This window comes from Arvicola amphibius, chromosome 4 (genome assembly GCF_903992535.2).
Source record: "Arvicola amphibius chromosome 4, mArvAmp1.2, whole genome shotgun sequence".
Taxonomy (NCBI): Eukaryota; Metazoa; Chordata; class Mammalia; order Rodentia; family Cricetidae; genus Arvicola; species Arvicola amphibius.
The window spans coordinates 14,779,607-14,804,467 of NC_052050.1; the positions used below are offsets into that span (position 1 = coordinate 14,779,607).

The window sequence follows — 24,861 nt, forward strand, 5'->3', positions numbered from 1 at the left end:
AAGCACCACTCATTCGATATTTGACAGCTGCAATAATTCTGCTTTACTAGCGCTCTCTGTTTGGGGTTTTATTTGTTTTGTTGGTTGGTTGGTTGATTTTTTTTGAGACAGGGTTTCTCTGTGTAGCTTTGGAGTCTGTCCTAGAACTCACTCTGTAGACCAGGCTGGTTTTGAACTCAGAGATCTGCCTCTCTCTGCCTCCCAAGTGCTGGGATTAAAGGTGTGTGTCACCACTGTCTGGCTCATTATCTCTCTCTTAAATGGGTTATTTTCTAGTAAACATAGGCACACACACACACACATATATATATATGTATTTGAGTGTGTATACGTGTGTGTGTGTGTGTGTGTGTGTGTGTGTGTATACACATATATATATATTTGGGTTTTTGAGACTGAGTTTCTCTGTGTAGCCCTGGCTGTCCAGAAACTCACTTTGTAGACCAGAACTCAGAGATCTGCCTGCTTCTGCCTGAGCACTGTGATTAAAAGTGTGTGGCGCCATTATCTGCATTTTAAAATAATGAGATCATTCCTTACAGGTTTGTCTACCCGGCACATATATGCCTGGTTTCCTCAGGAAGTTAGGAACAAGATGACAATATGAAAAATGAACTTTTTTTCAAGGAGAGAAGCAAAAATAGACTAAGATATTAAGTGTTTTATACTAATCAATGAGACTATGGGTGGATTGTTCTTTCCTTTCTAATTTGTAAGGATTTAATTAGGAATATACAACTTGGGGCTCTGCAGTTGCGATGTCACTTAGGCAGGAAGCTCACGTCTCCAGGCTGGCTTTCCCACACACGTGCAGCATCTGCTTCCCACACACGTGCAGCATCTGCTTCCCACACACGTGCAGCATCTGCTTCCCACACACGTGCAGCATCTGCTTCCTACACACGTGCAGCATCTGCTTCCCACACACGTGCAGCATCTGCTTCCCACACACCTGCCGCATCTGCTTCCCAAACACCTGCCGCATCTGCTTCCCACACACCTGCAGCATCTGCTTCCCACACACCTGCAGCATCTGCTCAACAGCTGCTTTGAAGAATAAATCATCTAATACCTATAAAGTACCCAGAACTGTGCTTAGCAAAACCAAAAGCATTCTCTATGTGTTGGCTCTCTTTTCCTTATGCTCTTCCTGTCCCTATCTGCCTAGAAGAAGAAGCCTACAGGGAGACACAGAGGCCACCTTTTTTCCTTTTAAGAATTATTTTACTATTTTGTGGATGTGGATGTTTTGCCAGCATGTATGTCTGTGCAGCACATGTGTAGGTGCCCTCGGAGGCCAGAAGAAGGTGTACAATCCTCTGGAACTAGAGTTACAGTTGTGAGCTGCCATGTGAGTGCTGGGAATCAAACCTAGGTCCTCTGGAAAATCAGCCAGGTGCTCTTAACCACTGAGCCATCTCTCTAGCCCCAAATTTTTTGTTTTCTTTTCTTTTCTTTTCTTTTTTTTTTTTTTTTTTGGTTTTTCGAGACAGGGTTTCTCTGTGGCTTTGGAGCCTGTCCTGGAACTAGCTCTGTAGACCAGGCTGGTCTCATTTTGTTTTCTTTTTAAAGACAGGGTTTCTTGTAGCTGGGGATGAGTGTGCCTTTCTATCTTCTTGCCTCTGTGCCCTGGGATCACAGCGTCCACCACCACACAGGCCTGCAGTGGTGAGAGCTGTGCTCTTGAGTCAGGCTCTGCCAGTCAGGACTCGCCCCAGCTACTGAGGGAAATTTTAAGTATGATGCACCTTTATTCCCAGCACTCAGGAGGTAAAGGCAGGCAGATCTCTGAGTTCAAGGCCACAGGGACTCACTAGCCCAGCCCGGCCTCAAATCCCCAGTGATCCTCCTCGTAGTTTCCCCAGTGTTATGATGGCAGGTGTGTCTTTGACTAACGTAATATACTTGACAGCCGTTCTATGGAGACTTCGAGTAGACGGACTTCGGGACTGGGGGTAGAGGTCAGTGGGACCGTGTGTGCTCAGCAGATACAAGGCTCTGGGTTCAATCGCCAGCAGCAAAAGTAAGTAATCTATGGGCTTCTGGCCAATGATAAGACCTTTCCACTTACCAGAGAAAGTGCCGAATGCTCTCCAGAAGTCAGGGCAGACGAGTAGAGACTTGAACGGAGGTATTCCTTCCCTATGGGACAAGGTGCTCGAGGCTCAGAAGGATGGTAGGGAGGGTATAAGGGGATAGCAGCTCGGATTGGCTCACCTAATTTTCTGGCACTTGTAACCATACTCACAGAAGGAGTTTCTGCTGTTAAAAAAATTAAAGTGGATCTCATAAAGGAATTCTCGAAAATAAATGATTTTACATACATACATACAAATATAATCACACATACTAAGGGAATTTGTGTGTGAGATGCTGGGAGGAACCCAGGGCCTCATGTATAGGCAAACTATAGTTCACTGAACTATAGCCCCAGGCCAGGAATGATTATATGGTTTGTTTTGTTTCTGAAGGAGAGTCTCATGCTACAACAGCCTTACTGTCCTAGAGTTCACTCTACATTCCAGGCTGTCCTCAAACTTTGCCCAGCAATCCACCTGCCTCAGCTTCCCAAGTGCTGGAATTACATGCATCGGCCACCAGGCTCAGTTTAGGAATATATTTTTAATGTAATTAAACAGGGCACATGGACTGGCAAGATGGTTCAGCAGGCAAAGGTGTTTGCTGCCTGACAATCCAGATGACCTGAGTTCAGTCCCCAGGACCTACACTGGAAAGAGACCCCGAACTCCCACCAGTTGCCCCAGACCTACATACTGGCACCACGGCATCTCCACACACATGGCTGCAGTAAAGAACTAAAAGCCATAACAACTCACCTTCGAAAGTTGTCCCGTTCTTGGATAGGAAACTCGATGAGATGGGGTTCAACACCTTCTCACATGGTTCAGAGCCTGATGATGCTGAAACTTTTCTAGACTGCAAGTCCATGGAACTTTGAGCACCTAGGAAGAGTCTTAAAGCTAAAGTTTTAAACTATCAAAGAAGTTTGCAAAATAACTAAAAGCCAGTAGGAGCACCTTTGACAACTGCCATGTAGTAAGAGGCAATGCTCCACAGCCTGAGCGCACTTTTACCAATGCTGCATTACTCTGCGTTAGAGAAATAGCTGCCAGATGCAGAAATGCACTGTATGAAGTCAGAGTTGTGGCTAGTACCACTACCTAAAACTTAGGGTTCTGAAACTGATGCCTGAACTAGATCCATGTGAAAGTGAATGGCAGTTAGCTGACATCTTAATCCAAATATAAAAGGAAGCTGCCCTTTAATCACAGGAAACCCAGACACCACAGCCAGTCTTTCTTTTTATCCTTGTTCTTTAAGTTTTAATTAAAATTTGAGTTAAAAATTTTTCTCATAATTGTATTGATTACTCTGAGCTCTACATAATCTGAAACAAATAATAGGTTGCATACCCCATATCTAAATGTCTGGGCCCACAAGTGTTTAGGATTTTGGAAATATGTACATATACAAAGTGATCTTTATTAGAGGGAGGACCCAACTGACTCATGTTTCATAGGTGCCTTAGCACACAACCTAAAACATTTCTAATGCTCCTTACATAGTGACTTGTCTTTGTAGTCAGATCTGGAATTTTTTAAAGTTTTTCTGTATTTTTTTTGTTGTTTTTAGACAGAGTGTCTACACAGCTCTTGCTGTCCTGGAACTCAAAGTGCAGACCAGGCTGATCTCTAACTCACAGAGACCCTCCTGTCTGACTCCTGAGTACTAGGATTAAAGGCATGGACCACTACACCTGGCCAGTTTTTCTTTCTTTATTCTTGAGAATTTTATATGTATCTCTTCGTTAGAATTACTATTGCTGTGATGAAACACCATAACCAGAAGCAACCTGGGAGGAAGGGGTTTATTTCACTCACAGTTCCATACAACAGTTGATCATTGAAAGCAGTGAAGGCAGGAACCTCGAGGTAGGAGCTAACACAGAGGCCATGGAGGGGTTACTTACTGCTTACTCAAGGTTAGACTTAGGGTTCTCATGGCTTGCTTAGCCTACTTTCTTATAGAATCCAGGACCACCAGCCCAGAAGTAGCTCCACTCAAAATGGGCTGGGTCCTCCTCCATCAATCACTAGTTAAGAAGATGCCCTACAGCTAGCCAACAGCCACATCTTATAGAAGCATCTTCTCAATTGAGCCTTCCTCCTCTCTGATACCTGCAGCTTGTGTCAAGTTGACACAAACTAGCCAGCACAGGATACAATAAAATATGAGCCGAGTACCCCTGCAACTCCCTAACTTTTTATATTTTATTCATTTTTGTGCATGTGACGCGCAGAGGATACCTGTGAGCTCTGCCCTACTCTGTGGTTTGTTGGGACAGAACCCCGGGCAGTCAGGCTGGGTAGCAAGATGCCCTCTGGATGAGCCATCTGGCTGGCCCAGGCTGAAACTTCCCACTTGTAGCACATCAGTAGCACTACGGTTTCAGATTTTGCAGCCATACATTTTTCACGGCATCTGAGATTATGTAGCCCACTCTAGACTACTCCCCATCCCTTCCCTCCTGTCTTTTGGTCTGCTGCTGTCCCTTCGAATAGGACTCTTTGGGGTCAGAGTATTAATGCTGACAGAACCCACAGAGGTGGTTTAGTCCAATTCTCTCATCAAACTCAGGAAAGGCCTTGTCCAAAGTCACAAAGCCAACAGCTGTAAGAACGAAGGCCTCTTGATTCTCAATTAGTTCTACAGTAGCCTCTTCGTCACTCCATTCAGAAACATACTTACTATGGCCTGTATTTTGCCAAGTTCTGACAGGCTAAGATAAACAATAATTTTATTATACATTTCACCAATTTATCTTGACACACAAACCACCAGTGCCATAAAGGCAGGCTCTGTGGCTGTTCTGTTCACACGCTATCACCGGGGAAGACACAGAATCAGCACTCGATGAGTAAGTGTGACCTGGCTACTTTTCCAGGAACTTGGTGTTTACCTAACAGACTAATTTTCCACGCAGTGTATAAGCAGTGTTCTGGAAATATAAAGAAGGCTACACCATTGGAACACTGCCTTAGAGCCTGACACAGGTGGAAGAGGCTGGCGCTGGAGCCAGAGCCTGCCAGGAACAGGAGGGACAGATGGAGCACTGTGGGCAGAGAAGAATGCCAGCTAAGATAGACCAGAAGGTAGAAGAGTTGAAGGAGGCCCAGTGGGGCGCACAGCTGGAGCCTGAGAAACACTGTGTGCAAGCAATAGACTGTTGGACTCGTGACTGAACCATTACTACCAGGACTAGGACCTTGTCAGTTCAAACCCTGAGAAGTAAGTGGACCAGTTCAGGAAATTATAACTGAGTACTCCAAAGGTGTGACTAAGTTCAAAGCTCCATCCAAAATTTTCCATATAATTTGCCCGACAAATTGTATGACAGCTTTGCATGCACAAACTGTGCATGAGCCTGTGACCTCACACAGCTATGATGGCAGACAGCCTCTATCATATTTAGTGGGCAATGGTGATACTTTGTGACTATTTTTTTAAAATATTTATTTATTTATTATGTATACAATATTCTGTAGGCCAGAAGAGGGCACCAGAACTCATTACAGATGAGCCACCATGTGGCTGTTGGGAATTGAACTCAGGACCTTTGGAAAAGCAGGCAATGCTCTTAACCTCTGAGCCATCTCTCCAGCCCTACTCTGTGCCTTTAATGCAGATGTCTAACTGGGGCTCTATTCAGCTCAACTTTAAGTTATATGATTCTACTTTTTTACTTTTTTTTTTTTTTTTTTTTTTTTTGGTTTTTAGAGACAGGGTTTCTCTGTGTAACCCTAGTTGTCCTGGAATTCACTCTGTAGGCCAGGCTGGTTTTGAACTCACAGAGATCTGCCTACATCTGCCTCCTGAATGCTGGGATTAAAGGCATGAGCCACCACTGTGTGTCTTTTTTTTGATGATTCTACATTTTTGTGCTTGTGTGTTGAATGACAACTGATATTGAATGTTTGTCTACTTACCATTACTTCTTAGAGAAAAGGTGTGTGCGGTGTCTCCAAGCCTAATTATTTCACCTGTGGATTCAGCATCATCTCCATCCCAGGTGGGCCCCAACACATCAGATGAGAAGGAACACCTGAAAAAGGAAGGTCTCCCTCTCACTATGGCCTGTTTGCCTACAGAGAGTGCTTCAAACACTGACTGTGGGCTTAAAGGCATTCAGACTGCTCATTCCTGGGTGCACAGACGGGGGCTCTGGATGTAGCCCAACAATTTAGCACTTGCCTACAATGGCCCTTGGCTTATTCCCAGAAAGAAGGGAAGAAAGGAAGAAAATTACTTTCACCTCTTATCTGTTTGGTTTGAGTGTTATATGCAAGGTAGAAACAGTCTCATGTATCAAGGATTAAAAGGATAGGAAACACTGTTGAATCTAATGCTGCAGCATTCGGGAGTCTGGGTAAGGTTTCACTTTTGCAGCAATTTTTTGTTGTTGTTTTGTTTTGCAACACAGGGTTTCTCTGTATAGCCTTGGCTGTCCGGCTATCCTGGAACTCACTCTGTAGACCAGGCTGATCTTGAACTCAGAGATCCAGCTGTCTCTGCCTCCCGAGTGCTGGATTAAAGGTGTGCACCACTACCAGCATAGCAAATATTTTTAAGGATTGGGGATAGAGTTCAGTTGGAGTGCCAGCCTAGCATGCAGAAAGCCCTGGGTTCAATTCCCAGCACAGAACAGAACAGGACACACTGTTGCAGTCCTGTAATCCTAGTATTTGGGAGGTCGAGGCAGGAACATCGTAAATTCAATGTGGTCCATCCTTGACTACATGCCAAGTTCCGCACCAGCCTGAGCTACAAGTATCTCAAAAAAGGATTTTTTTTAAATCTCAAATAGTTTAACTTTTGCTCTTTTTGTTTTTTAATTTAATAATGAAAAAGTTAAAAATTTCATGAACTGAGCATGGTAATAAAACCCAGCACGAGACAAAGGGCAAGAGAATGGCTGTGAGTCAGAGGCCAGCCACTGGGGCTACACTGTAAATTCAAGGACAACCCAGTGTATATAGTAAAACCGTCTCTTAAAAAAATGAGGTAGGAAAGCCAGGTGGTGGTGGCACACACCTTTAATCCCAGCACTCGGGAAGAAGAGATAGGCAGATCTCTTGAGTTTAAGGCCAGCCTGGTCTACAGAGTGAGTTTCAGGACAGTCAGAGCTACACAGGGAAACCCTGTCTGGAAAAATAAACAAATCTGTAACATTTTGAAGGTGGAGGCAAGAAGATCAGTTCAGTCATGCTCAGTTACAAAGGGAGTTCAAGGCCAGCCCAGGTTATATAAGACCTTGTCTCAAAAAGAAAAGTTCATGATCAAAGAAAAAAATTAAAAATTAATAGGTAGTTAAATTGAAAATTATTAAATCATTAAATAGAGTTCAAGGTTCCTAAAACTCCCTCAGAAAGGTAGAAAAGAAGCTAGTAAAATGTTCACATCAGCTTTAGAGGGACCATAAGTATGCTGGGCTTCATCTTAGATGATTAAGTGTGATCTGCTTGATGACATTCTCAGGCATTGCACACTACCTCCCAAAAGAAACTTTTTTCCATGACTTGGACTCCTTGATACTCTCCAGCTCATCCACGGGTTCCTCTCCATGAGAGTCTTGAAAATACTGCTCAGTTTCACCTGTTTAAACAAGATAAAAACAAACAATAATTGATACCCCAGCCTGTCGTGAGTCAGAATGAAACGATAAAGAAGCGAAACAAACCACCGCCTGCAGTGAGTCTCCTAGAAAACAAACAAGCTCAAGGCTTTCCCTGCAAGGTGGCCGGCCGGCTTTATTGCTGCTGTGTGCACTTGTGTGTGTAGGGGCCGTGCAGGAGCTTGCGTGCCACAATACAAGTGTGGAGGCCAGAGTTACTTCTCTTCTTCCCTGAGGTTCTGGGGTTGGGATTCAGGTGAGCCACACCTTTCCAATCTTCTCTACAGCTTTTAAGTCTTTTTAGCTACTGATTAAAAATAGGGCACTGGGACTAGCGTCTGGAGACTGACCTCAGGTACCAAAGTCTCTGCATAGGTCTCATTGACAACAGCAGAATTTGCAAGGATGAGTATACCCAGGCCTTTTGTTTTCACTGGTGTTAGAATTCATGTTTATTACTATTTCTGCTAAAACTTTCTGTTTTAACTCTACAAGAACAGGTCATGTATTATTCCATCCATTATCAATAGAATCATTTACTCTTAAGTTGTTAAGCTGTAGCTTCTTGCTAGATATGGTGGTACATGCCTGTGATCTCAGCACTCCAGAGGCAAATCTCAAGCGCTTAACCATCTTTAGTATCACTTCCTTAGGATAAGTTACTAGATACAGAATTTATCAAAAGTGAGAAACTGATTTTAAAATATGGTAATACTGATCTTTATGAAAGAAATTTCTCATGGTAAGTTTGAAATGGGTTGCTCCAAGAGTAAGATTAAAAATATTCAGGCTGTCACAAAATGCCAGCTTAGGCTCAAGACCAACTGATGATGTACCAGTAACCCTGCGGATGCCTCAGTAACATCCTCACTAGATGCATGATGGCCGTTCTGACAGGAAATTAAGAAACAAGAGATTTCATGTAATAATAGGACAATAAATAATTCAACTAGAAATTCAACTTTCTATTATTGATCAGTTATAATTTAAAGGCCACATCCAAGTTAGCAAAGAATAGAATGGGAGTCTAGGATAAGTTTTAACTATTCAGAACAGAAAGAATTGGAAATTTATCATGACATTTACCAGCATTATTTATTAGAGATTCTGTTTCCTAAGAGCAATGGGCAATCTGGCCTCTACCCTTAAACTTACTTTTATCGTGTGACGTTTCACTGATGTGTTCTGTCAGATACTCCAATAATCCATCAAATATTTCTAGGAGATTCTTGATAGATTCCTTATCCCCTTTCACTATATTTTCTCCTAAACACAGAAGACAGAGATTTTAAGACATTTAAAAAGGAAATCAGAAAGCCTCATTGTTGTTATTTAACTATGTAAAGATATGTTAATTTCTTTATGTTGCAGAATATTACTTTAACTATGTAAAGGTGTGTTACATTTGTTTATGCTGCACTTGTTTAACAAGACACCTTGATGGATCTAATAATAAGCTGACCGGCCAATAGCTAGGCAGTAGAAGGATAGGTGGGGCTGGAGGACAGAGAGAATTAGGAGGAATCTAAACTCAGAGAATGAACAAGGGAAAAGAGAGGGAGTTGCCTGAGGCCACTCAGCCAATTAGGCAGCCACTAGTCAGCCAGACACGAAGTAGGGCACACAGAAGGAAAGAAAGGTAAAAAGCCCTGAGGCAAACATAGATGAAGAGAAACAGGTTAATTTAATTATAAGAGCTAGTGGGCCAAGCATAAGACTGAACATTCATAACTAATAATAAGTCTCTGTGTCTTTATTTGGGAGCTGGTTGGTGGCCCCAAAGAAAGCCTATAAACTTTGAAATGAATATATTAATGCAGTTTGAGAATAGAGGTATAAACCAAGGAAAAGCAATTATAAATATCAAAAACATCCGTTTCCTGTTGATTATCGCTGAAGAAACAAGGGATAGGAGAGCCTGAGTGTGGTATTTAATCATTCGCTGGCATATTCTTTTCTCTAGCAGCTAAGTATCTGGCCCTAAGAAACAGCCTCTGGGGCAGCAGTTCTCAATCTATGTGTCAAGACCCCATTGGGGATCTCAGATATTTACATTACAATTCATAACAGTAGCAAAATTACAGTTATGAAGTAGCAACAAAAGTGATTTTATGGTTGGGGTCACCATGAGGAGTATACTAAAGGGTCACAGCAATAGGAAGGTTAAGAACCACTGCTCTAGGGAAATGGCCACCAAAACAGAAAAGAGCAGAGACCTTTCCAGTAGCTAGTGAAAGAACAGCATAAGCCTGTGGTGCCTGTTCATCGGGGCTGCACTGTGAAAAGTTACAAGACAAGATGGACAACTTGTTGGGATGCTTCTTCCTTCCATCAGGAATCTCTGTTCTTCTATCTACTTATTTTGTGTAAGCTTTCCTTTTTTTAACACCTTGAGACAGGGTAGCCTCGAACTTTCTATACAGTAGAGGGTGACCTTCAACTCTCATGCTCCTGTCTCCACCTCCCAAATGTTAGGATTTTAGTCCTATATCAGTATACCTGGCTTAGATGGTACTAAGTAGCAAAGGCCCTACTTTCTGCAAGCTAGCCAAGCACTTTCTACCTCTAGTTCCCAGACGTAAATCTTTGGAAAGTCTCTAGCACAATGCCTGGCCCATAAGAGAGCACGATAAATGTTAAGGTGGGATGTGCAGAAGCGAGAGGGTAAAACATGTAAGCCTGATTTGTTTAATGTCATCTAAAATGGATTCTAATCAACATCAAGTCTGGATGGAATTTATCTCCCTGTACTGTCTGTCCTTTGGGAAATTATGTCTGGCATTCAAAAAATACAGCAAAGGAAGGTTCAAAATCTGTTAACTGAGAATCTAGTCATCTACTTTAACCATGACATAAAACAAACCTACACCAGAATTCTGATGTTTTCTCTGTTGCTGGTAAAAACAGACAAAATTTGACAGGATTTTTAATTTTTAAAATAACAGACCAGAAATCATGTTTTTAAGTTATGTTTTTTTCTGGCTTAAACGATGTGTTTCCCAAGGGCATACTCAGCCACCTTCGTTTCCAGGATGGGGAGCGCATGACGTCAACCCAGCAACTAGATTGCCAGCAGGGCCCAGAGCTTCGAGGTAGGGGAAAGTGCTTTAAAAGAGACCTAAGCAGTAAGAAGCTGCTCCTCAGTGGACCTGAAGAGGTAAGCAGATCTGACACTTCTCGTGCTGTGCTGTCCAGGAAGCGCTACACCAAAAACCTTACAAACAGGTGTTCTCAGAACCTTGCTTCGGTGTATTCATAAAGCACAAACACCGAGCGGTTCATGGAAACCTGGGTCTATAATCCCAGCACTGAGGAGATGGCGATGGGAGGATTGCCAAGAGTTGGAGGCCAGCCTGAGCTAACTAGTGAAACCAGTGGTCTTACCCCAGGCTAGAGTTTGAGAGTCTGTCTTTAAAAAAACAAAAGGGGAGCTTGGTGTGCTGACACAAAGCTTTAATCTCAGCATAGGGGTTGCAACTGGATCTCTGAATTCTCGGCCAACAAGGCTACATAGTGAAGCTGTCATCAAACAGACAAACCGGTGACTGTCCTTACTCAAGTGATAAAGGAATTCTACTGAGTTGCAAGAGCAAGGCAACTCAAAAATCATCCCTCCAAATTAATCACCTCTAAAGTGAGCAATACCATTTACTCACCTAGAACAGAATTAAACAGAACAGTGTATGGCTCCTGTCAGTGTATTAAGAGACATAAATCTTAACATCTAACTCCTTGTGGCTCGCACCTTTGATCTCGGCACTTGGGAACCAGAGGCAAGTGGATCTCTTTGAGTTTGAGGCCAGCTTGGTCTACGCTGTGAGTTCCAGGACAGGCAGAATTATATAGAGAGAACCTGTCTCTAGACAAAAGAAACAAAAACAAAAACAGAAAAACATTTACCTCCTTGAAATGTCAAAGCTGTTTTTGTGATAAAATACACTTTGAAGTTTCTGATTCTCGCTGTTCATGAGCTTCAGCTCCTTTACTAGGATTCTTACCCATCAGTCTGCAATTATGAATGCACGTGGTATGTTTGGTTTTGTATGTTTGGTTTTGAATGCAACATAGCATACCCTATATTATTCAGAAAAAAATTTAAATTGTATCTGTGTCTGTGTGTGGTGCTAGAGATTGAACCCAAGGCCTCTTACACTCTAGAAAGCACCCTGCCAACTAAATTACATCCCCAAGTGTTTTAAGTAGATAACATAGTTCAAAATTTAAAAAATAAAATAAAATCTCAGGGGCTGGAGAGATGGCTCAGTAGTTAAGAGCATTGACTACTCTTCCACAGGACCTGGGTTCAATCCCCAGCAACCACATGGGAGCTAACAACTGTCTCTAACTCTAGTTCCAAGTGGACCCAATGCCCCCTACATGCTGGCAAAACACCCATATATATAAAAGAAAATAAATCTCAAAGAAATTTTAAGTTTTAAAATTGCTTAAGGAAAATTCTTATTTGTATGCCCTTTTCCATATGCATGAGTCGTGTTGGATGCCACCAGAGTAACATGATTCTGACATATTCTTCTAGAAAGTCTTTCTGAATGCAACCAAGTACAAATTCTTACCACACTTGTCCTAACAAACTGTAGCATGTACTATTATCATCAAAAAGACACGTTTTTCTAATGCAGTGTACCCTGAAGATTGTTTTCTGTAATGTGAAACTGTATAGTATGAATCTCCTCAGTAGTTGCTCATAGCTGTGGAGTGCTGCACTGTAAGGAGCTTTTGTTATTTAATCAGTCGCTAACGTGGACATCTGGGTTCAGGTGTTTCTTTTAACCGCAACAGATATACAGCATGGTATGCTTTAAAACAAGCATGGTGGTACACACTTTTTTTTTTTTTTGAGACAGGGTTTCTCTGTGTAGCCCTGCCTCTGCCTCTGCTTCCCGAGTGCCAGAATTCAAGACAGCACCAGCACGTGGCACACACCTTTAATCCCGACATTCGGAAGGCAGAGGCAGGCAGAGCTCTTAGAGGCCAGCCAGTTCTACAGAGGAAATCCATCATGACAGCCAAGGCTACACAGAAAAACCCTGTCTCAAAAGAAAAACAAAAAACAAAAAACTACTACAAAAGACTCAAAACCACCAAATACAAAAACCACATTTGCAAGCCAGCGCTGGCGCAGACTCTGTGGCCAGTGTTCCAGGGCTCTCACGGCACACTCAATGTTGTAGCTCAACCTTATAGTTTTCGTGTTCAAACCTGTTAAACAACAGCTAAGATTCTAACACTTAATTAAAATATATAATTATCTGATGGGTAAGCATATACTAACCTGTTATGTGAGACAAGCTGACCTGAAGGTAATCCAAAGCTAGTGAATCAATCACTGCTTGTACATTGTGGGCATCGTCTTCTTGACTCCTGGAAATAACTATGAGGTCTGTGGGGGAGGGAAAGTCACATCATTTTAGAGCTTTGAGGGGCCAATCTGTGAAATAGAAATATATATATTTGTATTCAACATATATATATATATATATATATATGTCTGTGACTAGGCTTGTGAATAAACTCCACTGCTACAAAAACAACTCACAAGAATTACAGAGCCTAAACTCTACATACTAGAGTCTGTATTGGTTGACTATTTATTGATTTGAACTTACTCTTCAATATTCTATATATAATAGTTAAGTATTTTTCACCCAATGTATGAATATATTCTATACACATACCACGTAAAGGAATAAACAGAGCTCCTTAAAGGCATTAATGCCAGGTAGTGGTGGCACATGCCTTTAATCCCAGCACTCGGGAGGCAGAGGCCGGTAGATATCTGTGAGTGTGAGGCTAGCCTGGTCTACAAGAGCTAGACCCAGGACAGGCTCCAAAACTACAGAGAAACCGTGCCTCGAAAAAAATTAAAGGCATTAAGATAGTCTAGTAACAACAGCAAGGCTGGGTATGATGACACATTTCTACAATCTCAGCACCGGAGAGATTGTAGCTATATCAGGAGTTTGTACCTACACTGCTTTATATAACAAGACCTGTCTCAAAACAAACAAACAGATGCTTAAACCCCTAACTGTGGGCTGCTTTCCTCGACAAAGTAAAGCAAAAACTAAAGGCCAAATCATCCAGGCATGGCAGCACACGCCTTTAATTCCAGCTTTCAGGAGGCAGAGCAGAATCTGGTCTACATAGCAAGTTCTAAGTCAGCTGAGGCTATATGATGATACTATGTCTCAAAAACAAAACCTGAAGACCAAACCACAGCAGGTGTTCAAGTGGTCTCTTTCATATGCCCTGTTACAATCATCTGGGGATAACTGGCTAAAGCAGAGATGAGAGTATAGAAAGATTTTAATGGCAAGACAAGCATCTCATCTGGGTGGAATAGAGCACCTTTTAATCCTAGCACTTGGAGGCAAAGACAGGTGGATCTCTGAGTTTGAGCCCAGCCCAGCCTGGTCTACAGAGCAAGTTCCTGGACAGCAGGGCCACATAGAGAAACTCTGTCTTGAAAAAGACAAAAACAAAAAACAAAACTGAACTAAGATCAAGTAAATGTTAATTCTTATCTAATAATTAGTAGATAAGACCCAACAAATTCCCAAGACCCACTCAAATTTATAACCTTGAAGGTAGTTACAGAAATAATGACTCTAAAAGGCATGAATTACATGGGATTAAATGGGGATTAACTCAAATAAATGCCAGACTATTTAATCATGGCTATTATTGTGGGTGAGGTCCATAATGTACTCATTAAAGCAACTAGTGTCATAGTTGAATAAAACACAAAATTCTATGTGAAAGGAAATTCGTGACCCAAGACAAAATTATTCTCACTTTTCAGTACCCTTACCTGGTACCTTTTCTCCCAAAATGGACTGATAAAGTGCAATAAAGACATTAGCATCACAGTCTTCAAGTTCGTGTATCCTCAGGTGTATGTGACATTTAAAAAGAAGATTATTGGCAAGTGTTACCCATTCTGTTGGGGAAAAAGGGGGGGGGAATCAGTCTTCATTAGCAATAGAAAAAGTCATATGTATGTTAAAAAAAAAATCACTGCCACAGAACGTATACATTGAAAACTGTAGAAGAACTTTGTCATGAAATTTCAAATACTCAACTGGGCAAAAGTTTTCAAAAGATGTATTCCTTGGGATGATTTCCAGTGCTAGCTCTTACACAGTCAAAACTATTGTGCCAGCCCAATTTTTACTCTTGCAACCTAAGATCCTACCTACCGGTATTTTTATAATACTGACATAGGTGTTTTTAGTTACAATACACTTATAGGTCAGCACGAATGTCATAAGGCAGTTGTGAATGATAAAGTTGTTAGAATCTAACAGAGGTGGCTCCAAATTCCCAATAGTTTTACCCAATTAGCTGTGAAAGTTAAGATCTCTCTGGTGCCCAAACAGGTGATTTATTTGGACTGTTAGGAACTGGAATAATGACAACAGCGACACTAATGCATTTGTTAGCTTTCTTTTTTATTACAGTTGATGTATACGAAGGTAAACATGAGAAAAACGAACACAACGCTAAGCTCTGAACTAGCACATTAATACTGCTCAAGTTCCCCGTTGGGTTACTGCTTGTTTGTCTTGTTTTTTTAAACATCCCTTGCTCTCCTCTATACAGTTCAGGACCAAGCTTAAGGGTTTCAGCAATAATTCTGAAAGCTTGAAACTCCTGTATTCTGAAACGATTGGGTATTAAAGAAGACACCACAAAACTGGGCACATCTCCAGTATGAGATGGACAGGTATTCTGGAGACAATAGTCTGAATGTGCCATGCCCATGTCTCCCTCCGATGCCCATTTCTTACAGCAGACCAAGCCACGACAACCATTTTGTGTGCTGTCCAGGAGAGGTAAGCGTCCTAGACAACCGAATCAATTGGCCTTTCAAAGGCAGTACTAAACAAAGCCGGTTACTCTAGAGAACATCAAAAGATCTAAGGAGTGCTGTGCCTCAAAAAAAAAAAAAAAATACAAGTCCCACAAAAATCGGGTCAGAGCAGGATCCTCTGCTCTGTAAAGAAAGGATGCTAGTGTTCCAGCCTCGCCACAGAACCCATCTGTCACATCCCAAGTGTCCATCCCGCGTCTAGAAACCCCATGAGGTCTCGAGGCTGAGACCCCCAAATTCAGAGAGCCCCCCGCGACTGCGACTACTGTCCGGCAGTCACGAGCCTCTCCGGACACGGTTCGGGTCGGCCCGAGGCCAGCTGGATGCTGCAGCACACAAACACTAGCGCTCCAGGCCGAGACTCACCAGCCTCTGAGCTGGCCATACTGCCAAGAAAGGTCGCGGCCGGAGACGAGAGCGCGGGCGGGCGACGGTGTCCTGGAAGGGCCGAACCGGAGAGCGCCGAAGCGGGTAGGAGGGGGTCGAAACCAGAGAGCGGGGACGGAGGGCTGAGAGAGGGAGGGACGTTAAAACGGCTTCTCGCCGCTGATTGGTCATCAGAGAGGCACTTCCTCTCGCAGCTCGCGCTTCGGCGGCAGTTTGCGGGCTCTACTACCTTTCCCCGCGGGCAAGATCCCGCTTGAGGGTTCTCAGATCGGCGGGCCAGGCAGCCAGGTCACCCAGCAGCCCGGCCGATCTCCCCGGGGCGTCGGGGCCGCGCTTCCGGTGAGTCTGCGGTGAGGTATCCCTCCGCCGCCGTCAAGCGGAGAAGTAGTGCGGTCCGCCTAGCCCTGGGGTGCCACCACGTGACAGCGGCAGGCTCCACCTCCCCGTCCTTCCCGGTCGTGGGCGTGGGGGAGTCTGTGGCGACGTAAACATTTTCAAGCGGAGCCTGCGAGTTGGCTGGCGCTGGCCATTTTTTTAGTGACCGGCTGGCTCCGGGAAAGCGGCTCGCTTGAGGTGCGGGGCGAGGCATCCTAGTGGGGTCACCCCCGTCGGGAAGGGGGTAATAAACGGGCGCCTGTGAGGGGGCGCCCGCGGGGGGGAGGGGCGAGGACATGGCGGATTCCGGAACGCCAGCGGGCGTTGGGGCCTCCAGCCAGGGGGCGGGGCGATTAGGTCACAGAGCGGCTCCCGGCAGCCTTTGCGGCGAGGAGGCGGTCCAGGCTATAAAACCGGCCGCCGGGACGCAGCCGGCACCTCATTCATTTCCATCGGTCCCCGGGTTTACAGCTCCGGCTTCGTCACCGCCGTTCCCTCCGCTGGTGACGCCCCCGCAAAGGCTTCGCCGTCGCCGAGGCCTCCTCTCCGCGACTCGTCGCAACTGGATTCCCTCTCACTGGGTCTTTCCCGCACACCGCAACCATTGACGCCATGTCGAGTTATTCTAGTGACCGGGACCGCGGCCGGGATCGAGGGTGAGTGTGGCGAGGGACCTGTCAGGCCGAGCGGGTGGGGGATGGGAGGGCGGCGCGGCCGGAGCTCGGGTTTCCAACCGACCGCCCCCGGGGTTTTCTGAAAGGAGGCCTGACGTTTTCTGATGGCCGATTTAAAAGCCGTTAGAGGCGACGCTTCCTGGTCATCGGGTTCAACCCCGCTTTTGTGGCCTGAGAGGACCGGGACCCGCGGCGCCCCCGGCGACCTCGCGGCTGTTGAGGCGAGTCCCGAGGAGCGGGGCAGGGAGGGAGCGCCGCGCCTTTGAGGCGGCCCGAGGCGTTGTTCCGCGCAACCTTCCGGCCGGTGTTTTAGGGGCTCCCGGTGTTACCGGGGAGTAGAGGGATCGTTTTCGAGGCCATCCGTGCCGGGGAGGGTGGCCAACGTCGGCGAATTCAGCCATGCGGCTGAGCCGCGGCCACAAAATGCCGGCCTCGGACATGGCGGCGGCGCCTTTGTTACCCCGCCCGGCGGAGGCGCTCAAAATGGCAGCGTCGAGAAAATGTGGCGCAGAGAGAAATGCGAGACAAAGAAGGAAGCGCCGCCCCAGCGGGAACGCCGCCCGGTCCGGGACTCCTCCCCCGGTTGTCGCCGGCTCCTCCTCTTTTTTTTTTTTTTCCTGCTCGCGTTATATAATTTTGCTACCTTGATGTGCAGCGCTTCCGCGGTTCGCGGCGTTCCCCAAATCGCGGCTCGCCGGCGTGGGCACCCCTCCTACCCTGCCCGCGACACCCTCCCTAACCTCACATCGCCAGCGCGGTCCCGTTATTTAAGATCCGTTCCTTTGGTCGAAAACAGTGGCAAAAATAATCTTGTTAAGCTTCTCCCTTCTTGCCCAGCTCCTAGACTCTTAATTCCTAAACTTGGAGCGGGGAGAGTATATGGAGCTTCAAGCTGTTGTCTGTCCCTGTAATCTGAACTTCCAGAGGTTTGGGCAGTTTCCGACCTGATAAATCCAAACAGTTTGGCCTCAATTGAGTGTGCTTGGAGACTATAGTAAAAAGAAATACTGTGCCAGTTGTGGTTGTCTAGAGAATGACATTTGGGAGGGATTCCAGAATGCACTTTGGCTAGAAATCAAAAGGCATTAAATAAGACGTGGGTGCAAACCTGTATATAGGACTCTTAACAACTCGACTTTTTTTCTCCTGTAGATTTGGTGCACCGAGATTTGGAGGGAGTAGAACAGGACCCCTCTCTGGAAAGAAATTTGGAAATCCTGGGGAGAAACTAGTTAAAAAGAAGTGGAATCTTGATGAGCTGCCCAAATTTGAGAAGAATTTTTATCAGGAACACCCTGATTTGGCAAGGCGTACCGCAGTGAGTAATGTGGATTTTACTCAGTTACAGCTTCTACTCAGTTGATGGAAACTGACAGGTGTCTTGCAAATGTTTAGGTTTGGAGAGTTATTTGTGGTATGACTTCCAAACATGTCCTATTGTTGTTCTGTGTAAAAAAAATGTGTGTTGGCCAGGTTTAATGGCATGGGCCTTTAATCCAATCAGTGGGGAGACAGGCAAGTCAATCAGCTTATTTGGGTTACACAGTGAGACTTGTTTTTTTAATGTGTATAATAAAGTAATCTTTGTTGCTAAATGGATTTTTATTTTAAGTACACAGAAAAATCGTTAGCTGTGGGGAGCTTGTCAATGCAGTTGGCTAAGGTTTGAGACTGAGATCATTTGTTTTTCAGCAAGAGGTAGATACATACAGGAGAAGCAAGGAAATTACAGTTCGGGGTCACAATTGCCCAAAGCCTGTTCTGAACTTTTATGAAGCAAACTTCCCTGGTAAGCATAAATTTTCATCTTTGTCTTTCATTTATTTTCTCTTTTTACCTAAAAGTTTTTTTACTAAAATGTTATTGGTTACAGCAAATGTCATGGATGTGATTGCGAGGCAGAATTTCACTGAACCCACTGCTATTCAAGCTCAGGGCTGGCCAGTTGCTCTAAGTGGATTGGATATGGTTGGAGTAGCTCAGACTGGATCTGGGAAAACATTATCTGTAAGTTTAAGACAACTTGATACATTCTGGGAGAGAAGGGTCTGGTAAATCTTTTTTAAAGCATTTTAATGCGATTTCTCCTGTTTCTATTCTTGCTCTCCAATAGTATTTGCTGCCTGCCATTGTCCACATAAATCACCAGCCATTCCTGGAGAGGGGTGATGGGCCTATTGTAAGTATGGCTTATTTTTTTTGGTTCTTAGACTAGAGATTTGTAGACTACATAATCCCCCATTTTGCTAGAACTAGTTTGACTTGTTCTTTCTGGAGAATGGAATTTGATTGTGCCTAAGGGCAGTAAGCTCGAGGCTTGTCATCAACTCTGATGCCTGAGTTCAATATCTAACCTACAAGTAGGAAAGAAACAACTCCCAGAAGTTGCCTTCCACTTCACATGAGCTCCCACACACAAAAAGTAAATGTAAGTTTCCCGGAACCAGTGTTTGTTTATTCTGAGCATAGTGGTCCCTGTTTATAATCTCAGTACTATAATCCTAGGCAGAAACTGAGGATCCAGGAATTGCAAGTGCGCTTCAATAACAGAAGGCCCTTGTAAATTTAAAAAAACAAAAACTTACATGTCCATCTAAATTCAGTTCCCAACACAGATCCCAACCTACCTCAAGAAGACATGGTACCCTAGTATGCTGGTTTGTACTAAAACTTTTTGTTTGTTTTTTAAATTTCTTTCCTTAGTGCTTGGTGCTGGCACCAACTCGAGAACTGGCCCAGCAAGTGCAGCAGGTTGCTGCTGAATACTGTAGAGCTTGTCGCTTGAAGTCTACTTGCATCTATGGTGGTGCTCCCAAGGGACCACAGATTCGCGATTTGGAAAGAGGTATATGCCCATAAAGGGGCTCTTTGTCACTGATAGGGTGAAAGTTTTCCATATTATAGTTAAACTTTTGTTCCTTTCATTAAAGGTGTGGAAATCTGTATTGCAACACCTGGAAGACTGATTGACTTTTTAGAGTGTGGGAAAACCAATCTGAGAAGAACAACTTACCTTGTCCTTGATGAAGCTGATAGAATGCTTGATATGGGATTTGAACCCCAAATACGGAAAATTGTGGATCAAATCAGAGTATGTTATGTTCTTATAAAAAAATCAGTTCTAAGTTTGCTCTGAGTGTTGCGGTCTAATTTATTTCCCCCAATTTTTTAGCCTGATAGGCAAACCCTAATGTGGAGTGCAACTTGGCCAAAAGAAGTAAGACAGCTTGCTGAAGACTTCCTGAAAGACTATATTCATATCAACATTGGTGCACTAGAGCTAAGTGCAAACCATAACATTCTTCAGATTGTGGATGTATGTCATGATGTAGAAAAGGATGAGAAGTAAGTTTAAGTCTTAGCAATTTTAGGAAGTCTTGCTTATACAACAGACTGGTTTTAAAAGTTGTATGAGTGAAATTTAGTGTGGCATATGTTCTTTTTTAAATGTTTATGGGAATATGCATATTGGATAAAATACTTCCCTGCCTGGCAGGCATGAGCAAAAAAGCTTGAGTTTGAACTTAGCTACTACACAAGCACATAAAGTGATATGTGCCAGTCTTTGAAATTCTTTATTCTTTGGGTGTTGATGTTTGCTAACAGCACTTCCTGTAAGTAAAGGAAAGCTACGTGTCATTAGCTTTCCCTAAAGGACAAAGAACAGAATTGACTTAGTGGGTGTGATGTTTTGACTTCCATGATACACATTCATCTGTTTAACCAATCATTTTTTTTAGTTGTTTCTTTTTTTAAAAAAAATGACACTTTTTTTTAATCTTTAGACTTATTCGTCTAATGGAAGAGATCATGAGTGAGAAGGAGAATAAAACCATTGTTTTTGTTGAAACCAAAAGAAGATGTGATGAGCTTACCAGAAAAATGAGGAGAGATGGGTATGTGGTTTCCTGCATCAAAGCAGACTTCAGGAAAGGGCAGAAGTACTTTGATCAGAAGCAGGGAGTTTTGTGGGGATCATATGCCACAGCATAGGTATAATTAAATGAATTAATTTTAGTGACATTATAATGGTAACAGCTCAGTGATACAGTGCTCCATGAGGGAGCACTTAAATAGCTGTAGGGTTAAATATTGGCTTCAGGTTTTAAATAAGTGCACTAATATAACTTGCTAATACAGGTGGCCTGCCATGGGCATCCACGGTGACAAGAGTCAACAGGAACGTGACTGGGTTCTAAATGGTATGTATTTCAAATAAGATGAGATCTGTAATTTGATAACATTTGCTTGGATTAATAGTTATTTTTATGTGTATGTCTTTGTAGAATTCAAACATGGAAAAGCTCCTATTCTGATTGCTACCGATGTGGCCTCCAGAGGGCTAGGTTAGTACAAACTCGAATTCGTGGCTTGGTTTCCCAGAAGATCTCCATGTAGTTTTTTTTAAAGAAAGTTTATTGCTTTCTTTAACCTGCATTTTTTTTCTAAGTTTTTTTCACATAAAGGTGCAGTCTTTGTGGCAAGGCCTAGGCATGACAATCGGAGGACTCGAGGGGGATGGAGGACTAGTGATCGGCTGGCTGCTTCCAGTCGATTAGAGAGGTGAAAAGCTGAAAGTGTGCCAGTAATCTTCAAAGGGCAGAACATACCACCTCTGCCCCATAAACTGTTCTCTCCGGGGGAAAAAAATGGAAGTTACCTCACAGTTCACTGCCGTGGTATTTCATCTGTCCCATGCTTTGCATGATTGCCATGGTACAGCATTGTTTCAAACTGTTCACTGTGATCTGTGGGTCTTTGAGTTTCAGTGAGTTTGCTGAAATGTCGAAGAAATATTTCCAAACTTCAATGTTCAATGAAATTTTTGTTCACGTTTGAAATGGAGAGAGCAGCTTTAAAAGGTACTAAGCCTTTTACAAATTGGTGAGTACTGGCACATGAGACCTAGAGCAGGATCAACTTCTCACACATAGTCAGTGGGAAAAGAAAGTGCCTTGAAAGTTCCTCCCTCACCTACACAGTAGTCGTCATGTCGAGACCTGCCAGAGAGAGACACATTCTCAAGTGAATCCTGGCTTCTTGGAAGTGCTTGCCTAGACGAGACACAGTGCATTAAAACAACTTTTGGGGGACAGGTATGTTTTTCTTGCAGCTGCAGTTGTAAGGTCTTGGCAAGACAAGCAGTGTGGCCAGAATTTTGAACTTCTGATGAGTGTAATGCAAAGGACCTTGTACATTTTTTGTTTAAAGGTCCTCAAAAATGAGCACATGAAGAGGTTGCTGTGAAACTTTTAAGTGGCCCTACTGCGCAGAAGCATTCAGATGTCACTTGATGATCTGTAAGGGGACATTACCAATTTGGGAATGTGCTAAGGAGAACACACATTCCCTCGATAGGCTGTCAATGGGCGGGTGATAACCTAATACAGCTGACATGTGCTTTTTTTGTTTTTTGGTTTTTTCTCCTGCCCCACCCTCTTTTTTTTCCTACCTCAATGGTATTCCTACAGGAAATGGATAACCATTTTAACTGTATTTTTTGCAGCCCGTACCTTCTTGGGAATACAATTGTCTAACTTTTTATTTTTGGTCTGGCTGTTGTGGTGTGCAAAACTCCGTACATTGCTATTTTGCCACACTGCAACACCTTACAGATGTGGAAGATGTGAAATTTGTCATCAATTATGACTACCCTAACTCCTCAGAGGATTATATTCATCGAATTGGAAGAACTGCTCGCAGTACCAAAACAGGCACAGCATACACTTTCTTTACACCTAATAACATAAAGCAAGTGAGCGACCTTATCTCTGTGCTTCGGGAGGCTAATCAAGCAATTAATCCCAAGTTGCTTCAGTTGGTCGAAGACAGAGGTTCAGGTAAGTTGTTACAGTTAGTTGGGTTAACCTCATTGTCTACAAAATCTGTATTAGATGGGATTAGAGGGGTAAGTAGTTTATTTTTGAAACCCAAGAACTCAAAAAGCTACCTAACTTCTATGTTAGCACATAAATGTCATAGATAAAATTGACCCATTTTCACTTACTTTCTTGACAGGTCGTTCCAGGGGTAGAGGAGGCATGAAGGATGATCGTCGAGACAGATACTCTGCGGGCAAAAGGGGTGGATTTAATACCTTTAGAGACAGGGAAAATTATGACAGAGGTTACTCTAGTCTGCTTAAGAGAGATTTTGGGGCTAAAACTCAGAATGGTGTTTACAGTGCTGCAAATTACACCAATGGGAGCTTTGGAAGTAATTTTGTATCTGCTGGTATACAGACCAGTTTTAGGACTGGTAATCCAACAGGGACTTACCAGAACGGTTATGATAGCACTCAGCAATATGGAAGTAATGTTGCAAATATGCACAATGGTATGAACCAACAGGCATACGCATATCCTGCTACCGCAGCTGCTGCGCCTATGATTGGCTATCCGATGCCAACAGGGTATTCTCAATAAGACTTTAGAAGTATATGTAAATGTCTGTTTTTCATAATTGCTCTTTATATTGTGTGTTATCAAACAAGATAGTTATTTAAGAAACATGGGAAATGCAGAAATGACTGCAGTGCAGCAGTGATTATGGTGCACTTTTTTCGCTATTTAAGTTGGATATTTCTCTACATTCCTGAAACAATTTTTAGGTTTTTTTTGTACTAGAAAATGCAGGCAGTGTTTTCACAAAAGTAACTGTACAGTGATTTCAGATACAATAAATGAAGGCAATGCATGGCCTTCCAATAAAAGATATTTGAAGACTGAATTAAGTGGAAATTGTACTTTATTTTACATATATAATGTCATGTAAAACTTGGCTTAGTATGTTTTGGGGGGATTTTCTTTTGCTTTGGTGTTTATTTTTTACACAAAAACTAAAGTTGACTACTTGCCATTATTTGATTTAGGACTTAGGAGGAGGGGGAATCAGAGGCCTTTAAGATCTGTTTATATGGGAAGAACACTTTGTCAGCTTTCAGTATCAGGGATAACATGGTGACTTTTTTGCAAAAGTTTAAGCAATGACATACTTTATTCTGGCTCTTGGCTGTATTGTTACCTGCCAAAATGCACAAAGCTCAAAGACTGTTAGCCCAAGAGCTGTGCACTGTGTCCTTAGTGCAGTTTACTTTGTGGTTCCGGTCCTTACCTACTTGCCAGGGTTTTTAAAGCCACACTGGCAGTCAGGAATGATTCCACATTATTTCAGGGCATTATAGAGATCTTAAGATTATAGGCTAGTCAGTACTCCAACACAAGGAAGAAAGCTTCGGAATTAACCAATAGTCAGGCAGCAGAACCAAAAGCACAGTAAGAAAAGTTGTGAGGTTAGATTCAACATGTGCTTACTGCTAGATATGGGGATAGCAATAGATTTAAGTGGGTTTACCAACAGCTTTATTTCACAATGGCTGTAAGGTCTAATTGTCTTCCCAGAAAATGGAGTGTTTTTGCCCAGGACAAAAGTCTTAAAGGAATTTCATTTTTGTTTTTTTTAAACAGGCTTTGATGTTAATTCCTTATTTATAAAATGTAAAACAAATTAGAATGTGCTGGGGGTGGGAGCTGGGGTTAACAGTGAATGTTTTCCAGGGCTGATATGTTGAAAATTGGTTCATCCTCGAGTACCCTGAGTGGTTTTCAATGGCATGGCTAGTCACATTCATGATTTTTAAGTATAGGGGTAGATTGGAGCATTTATTACATACTTTAATGTTCAATGTCTTAATGTGGGCCTTTTATTTTGTAAATATTATGGAAATGATTGTGGGGCTTGGAAAAAACTTACCTTTGAAGTTTTAAAAGACAGTCCACTTTTTAGCATGTGTGTTGTGTCCAGCCTGTGGTTGTCTTAACTAATAAATGTGGTTTTTC

At 43.1% G+C, this 24,861-nt stretch overlaps 2 protein-coding genes across 7 annotated transcripts in view; one reads left to right on the forward strand and one right to left on the reverse strand.

Annotated features, from left to right (window-relative positions):
* Nucleotides 1–16,388, reverse strand: part of Cep95 (centrosomal protein 95) — a 28,975-nt gene extending 12,587 nt beyond the window's left edge. For 3 of the 5 annotated variants that reach the window (XM_038327718.1, XM_038327717.1, XM_038327716.1), the window contains exons 1-8: nucleotides 15,954–16,386; nucleotides 14,526–14,654; nucleotides 12,987–13,094; nucleotides 8,849–8,959; nucleotides 7,572–7,674; nucleotides 6,009–6,124; nucleotides 2,838–2,963; nucleotides 2,072–2,262 (exon numbers count right to left, since the gene is read on the reverse strand). In XM_038327718.1, the coding sequence (XP_038183646.1) occupies nucleotides 2,072–2,262; nucleotides 2,838–2,963; nucleotides 6,009–6,124; nucleotides 7,572–7,674; nucleotides 8,849–8,959; nucleotides 12,987–13,094; nucleotides 14,526–14,654; nucleotides 15,954–15,972 (903 nt within the window). In that variant the 5' untranslated portion in view covers nucleotides 15,973–16,386. Of the gene's footprint in view, nucleotides 1–2,071; nucleotides 2,263–2,837; nucleotides 2,964–6,008; nucleotides 6,125–7,571; nucleotides 7,675–8,848; nucleotides 8,960–12,986; nucleotides 13,095–14,525; nucleotides 14,655–15,953 lie in introns of all 5 variants that reach the window. The other 2 variants (XM_038327721.1, XM_038327720.1) reach the window with 2 other exon arrangements.
* Nucleotides 16,188–23,752, forward strand: Ddx5 (DEAD-box helicase 5). 2 transcript variants are annotated; one of them, XM_038327723.1, is made up of 14 exons: nucleotides 16,188–16,313; nucleotides 16,821–17,005; nucleotides 18,176–18,341; nucleotides 18,716–18,812; nucleotides 18,897–19,030; nucleotides 19,137–19,202; nucleotides 19,727–19,868; nucleotides 19,954–20,114; nucleotides 20,196–20,368; nucleotides 20,809–20,919; nucleotides 21,164–21,225; nucleotides 21,310–21,369; nucleotides 22,639–22,863; nucleotides 23,042–23,752. In XM_038327723.1, the coding sequence occupies exons 2-14, from the start codon at nucleotides 16,962–16,964 to the stop codon at nucleotides 23,446–23,448; spliced, it is 1,848 nt and encodes a 615-aa protein (XP_038183651.1). In that variant the 5' UTR covers nucleotides 16,188–16,313; nucleotides 16,821–16,961; the 3' UTR covers nucleotides 23,449–23,752. The 2 variants fall into 2 exon arrangements, with proteins under 2 accessions (XP_038183651.1, XP_038183652.1); XM_038327724.1 differs by lacking the exon at nucleotides 16,188–16,313 and adding an exon at nucleotides 16,526–16,547.
* The last annotated feature ends 1,109 nt before the right edge of the window (nucleotides 23,753–24,861 follow it).